Source organism: Ricinus communis, chromosome 2 (genome assembly GCF_019578655.1).
Source record: "Ricinus communis isolate WT05 ecotype wild-type chromosome 2, ASM1957865v1, whole genome shotgun sequence".
Taxonomy (NCBI): Eukaryota; Viridiplantae; Streptophyta; class Magnoliopsida; order Malpighiales; family Euphorbiaceae; genus Ricinus; species Ricinus communis.
Window position 1 is genome coordinate 23,026,160 of NC_063257.1, and position 3,926 is coordinate 23,030,085.

The following is a 3,926-nucleotide window of genomic DNA, read 5'->3' on the forward strand; positions in this document are numbered from 1 at the left end:
CAATTTTAATATATAATTTTAACAAAATCTAATTAAATTTAGTGTAATATAATACATTTATAAGTTATATTATAAAGTTATTAATTTTGTGCATTTTATAAGATATTTAATACAAATTTAAAAGAATACCAATTCCGCCTTGATTGAATCTTTAATCTTTGACTCTTTCACCTGATCGGATTGAAGTCCGGTCCGGACTTGAAAACATAGGAAAATGTTTATCAACTCGCTTAATTCCTTTTTCTTAAAAAAAAAAAAAACACCAATTGCTTAAGTTTCAAATCTTTAGTAAAGGTACAGTTCAAGATAAAAGGTTACCATGACGGGAAAAAGCAAGCACAATGATGGCAACCCCAGGAAACATTCAAATCATTTAACTATTTGAATGATTTTAACCTTCTCTTTCAGGAATACAATCTTCCGAAGAAAGAAAAATTGAAATTCAACTTTGAATACAGTTAACCCAAACCCATTTGCAGGTTCTTATAGAACTATCTTACCTTATTTTCCCACTACTGGCATCCCTTTTTCTCATTAAAGAAAGGGGCCAAAATGGGATCTTAACAAATGCTCTTCCCCATTCTAGCAGTGCAATCAATAACAACTGGAATATGAATGAAGACTTCCCAGTTCATCATACCATTTCACGAGCCTAATCCATGTCAGCTAACAATTGAAGTCTAATTATGCCAAAAGTATAGACAAAGCATTTTGACGATTTTTATGTGATGATTATGTTATTAAGACTAGACATTCCGCAGTGAAATCTTCAATTCGCAAGAATCAAATCATCTTCACTCCAATCAGAAGTTCATTGTCCTATTGATCGCTGTATGGAAATGTGAGTTTGGAGCTTATAAGCTCTTACATTGTTGTCTGAACGTCTAATCAATCTCATTAGAGCAACGGTTTCTTCACCGCGATCTGATGGCCAAATAATGACGTCAGGAATTGCCAATCTCTAAAACGACGTTATTAGACATGAGCAACACAATAATAATGACCGATCGAAGTGAAGATAATTCACTACTAAGGAACCAGAAATTTTAATAGTGAAGTACCTATTTTTATAACAAATTATCACCACATACTTTCTTATCTAAAAAAAAAATATAAAAAATTGTTAAAAAGTAAAATTGCATGATGCTTTTTGTACTTTTCCCTTCTTTTTTATACCAAATTCGACCAATTGACACTGCATTAATCTTTGTTTGATGAATTGGGATAGAGCTGGAGCAAAAGCATAGACAAAGGGGATAGGAGCAGCAGTACTGCTTATGAAATAAATAATTAGAAAGCAAACTGAAAAACAAAGCTAACTACCTCACACCAAAATCACCTGATTTTCCACTGTGTTTGATAAAGAGACACAAGTGTGCATGATTTACTCTTACAAGTAGTGCTCACTGACAGTGTCCACTTAGTGTGGTCTAACTGATAATGTGCTCATACTAAGGGTCAATTTACCTTTATCTAAAGCAACACTCTTTCTCCTTTAGAGTTTTTCCTTTCCAATTCAGGAATTTCACTCAATCATTGAATCCCCTCCTTCTATAAGTCAAAGCCTTAAAACTGGTACGAGTAAGCAACTAAACTAGTCATAGGAATTGAACCCTCTTGTAGAATATATTTGGCTAGACCATGTGCAGTATGAATCATAACTGTCTAATTTGCTAACCCCTCTATGCTAAATGGTCCCAGGTAATGTTCCTTCCACAGGCAAGATCACGATGGAATACAATCTGGACCGCCAGATCTAGGAACATACTCGTAGTATGTTCCAAAGCAGTAGTGTACCCTATCCTCATACCCACACCACAACCCAAACTGGTATGAACCTCACAACTAACACTTACTAGTAGCCAAGCTAATATAAAGGCCTAATCTTATCCTAATGATCCAAAATCTAAACCTCCCAAAAGACTCCAATTTCTAGTAGCAGAATTAGCACTACAGCTAGGCAATGCCTCATCGCACAACAGCAGACGTTTTATCACACTCTAAAAAGGAAAGAGCAAGTAAATGCAATGCATGCTTCAACCACACATGGATAGAAACACACGTTGACTGTCCCAATGAAAAATTTGACAAGATGTGGGAACATCATATATTCAACAAGTGCATCCATTCACACTAAAACCTGGACTATTTCGACTCATTGATATCATCTAGATGTCATACAGACGAGTATTTATAAGCATGCTAGTATATAGATCAAGTAATGGAAGTCAGAAGTTCGTGAAAAAAACATAAGCATAACAAAATGGCTAAAAGAACAAACAGAATAAGATGAATAAGCATTGGCCAGCACAAGGGTTCTGAATGAAAGGCTAGCTGAGAAGCAGTGCAAAACTTGGCCCTAATTTCCTGTGTGGATTTTAAATTCTAGCCCCCACAATATAAAAAAAATGATAGGGCTTACTAATGAGCCAATCAAATGAACATGGAAAAAAGTGAGAATTTCCATGTGTCTTAATACAACAATCATCTTCAACTGTGAAGAAGTGAGAATTGGATTGAGATTGCTTGGAATAGTGAAAACCCTAACTCATAATCAATTGATATTCGATATTTATCAAAAGTAAAAAAAAGAACTCTAATTAAACAGATAATTAATTCAGTTATCATAAAAACTACAAAGATTTCACCTGAATTGGCGTTCATTTACAATAGCGATCAGCCTTCTTTTTGACACGATCGTCAAGAGCATCCTCAACCGACTTGAAATCCGCGATCTTTTCCTTATAGCCAAATTTCTTGGCCTCTACAGGGAACAGCTGCTCATACTGTAGCTTCTTCGCTGCGTCTATTGTGTAAACCTCGCCTCCTGCTGCAGTTTCACTATTCTTCTCTACATCTCCTACGACGCTGTCGTTTTGATCATGATCATCATCCTTATCGTGAAGCTGCTGCTGCTTCTTATTCTTCTTTTTGTTCTTGTTCTTCTTGTCAATGGATTTACTTGTAGTGGCTATACTTCCTCCCTTGAATGTTAGTCTCCCTCCTTTCACTCTCTCGTACGGGTTCGACGACATCGTTTTCCTCCTCTCTTATCTGTTACTGATTATTTCTGGCCCCGGCGCGGCTTTCCTTAAAGTGTAAATTCTCGCCGATTGCATATTTTCGAATTACAGTTTTGCCCCTTCACACCTTCCGCAAACCTTTTTATTTTATTTAATTGTCAAACATACAAACTTTAATTTCACCCCCAAACTCTAGTCTGCAAGACAATTTACCTCAAAATTAACTTTCTGGACAAATTAAACCAAAACTTAAAGAAAAGAGATTAACTTACCGTAAATCTAAAACAGTGTATTACACACACTTTATAGGCAAGTGAGATACATTAAAAAAACAATTAAGACTTTTGATATCTTTTTTCTTAGGGCCTGTTTGTTAAAGTTGTATGTTCTTTTTGTTTTTGAAAAATTAGAAACTATTTTTTTTTTAATTTCTAAAACTAACTTATTTATTTCTAAAAGGTTCTTCTCATTATGTTAAACTATTTATAAAAGTAAAGAAAAAAATGGAAGACCTGCAATCATATAAGAAATATAATAAGAGATGAAAATTATGCACGTTTAAAAAATAAAAATAAAATTTTTAAAATTATAATTTATAATTTCTAAAATGCTATTTTCTATTATTAAATTGTTTTGAAAAAGTTTGAAAAGAATAAAATTACACACTTCTAAACAAATACATTTTATTTGTAGAAAGGTGAATTTTTGGTTCTAGATGCGATGAGCATATTAGCTCTTAAACTATTTTTTAGGGCAATTACATTTTAATTTTTGAAAAAGCTGTAGCTTAAGCTCTTAATATAAGAGTAAAATTAATGTTGTTAGTTGTGGTTAATTATGGGTTCTTACACTAATATATTCTTTTAATTCATTAATGATGTATCTAAGTTAGTACTTGCAGGG

The 3,926-nt window shown here is 33.5% G+C and overlaps 1 protein-coding gene across 2 annotated transcripts; it reads right to left on the reverse strand.

Moving 5' to 3' along the window:
* Positions 1-612: 612 nt before the first annotated feature.
* LOC8289786 lies at positions 613-3,158 on the reverse strand. Of its 2 annotated transcripts, none has more exons than XM_048371482.1 (2): positions 2,649-3,158; positions 613-961 (listed from the first exon to the last, which is right to left on the reverse strand). In XM_048371482.1, the coding sequence occupies exon 1, from the start codon at positions 3,033-3,035 to the stop codon at positions 2,661-2,663; it is 375 nt and encodes a 124-aa protein (XP_048227439.1). In that variant the 5' UTR covers positions 3,036-3,158; the 3' UTR covers positions 613-961; positions 2,649-2,660. The 2 variants fall into 2 exon arrangements, with proteins under 2 accessions (XP_048227439.1, XP_002524624.1); XM_002524578.4 differs by having other exon boundaries at positions 613-924; positions 2,649-3,157.
* Positions 3,159-3,926: the final 768 nt, after the last annotated feature.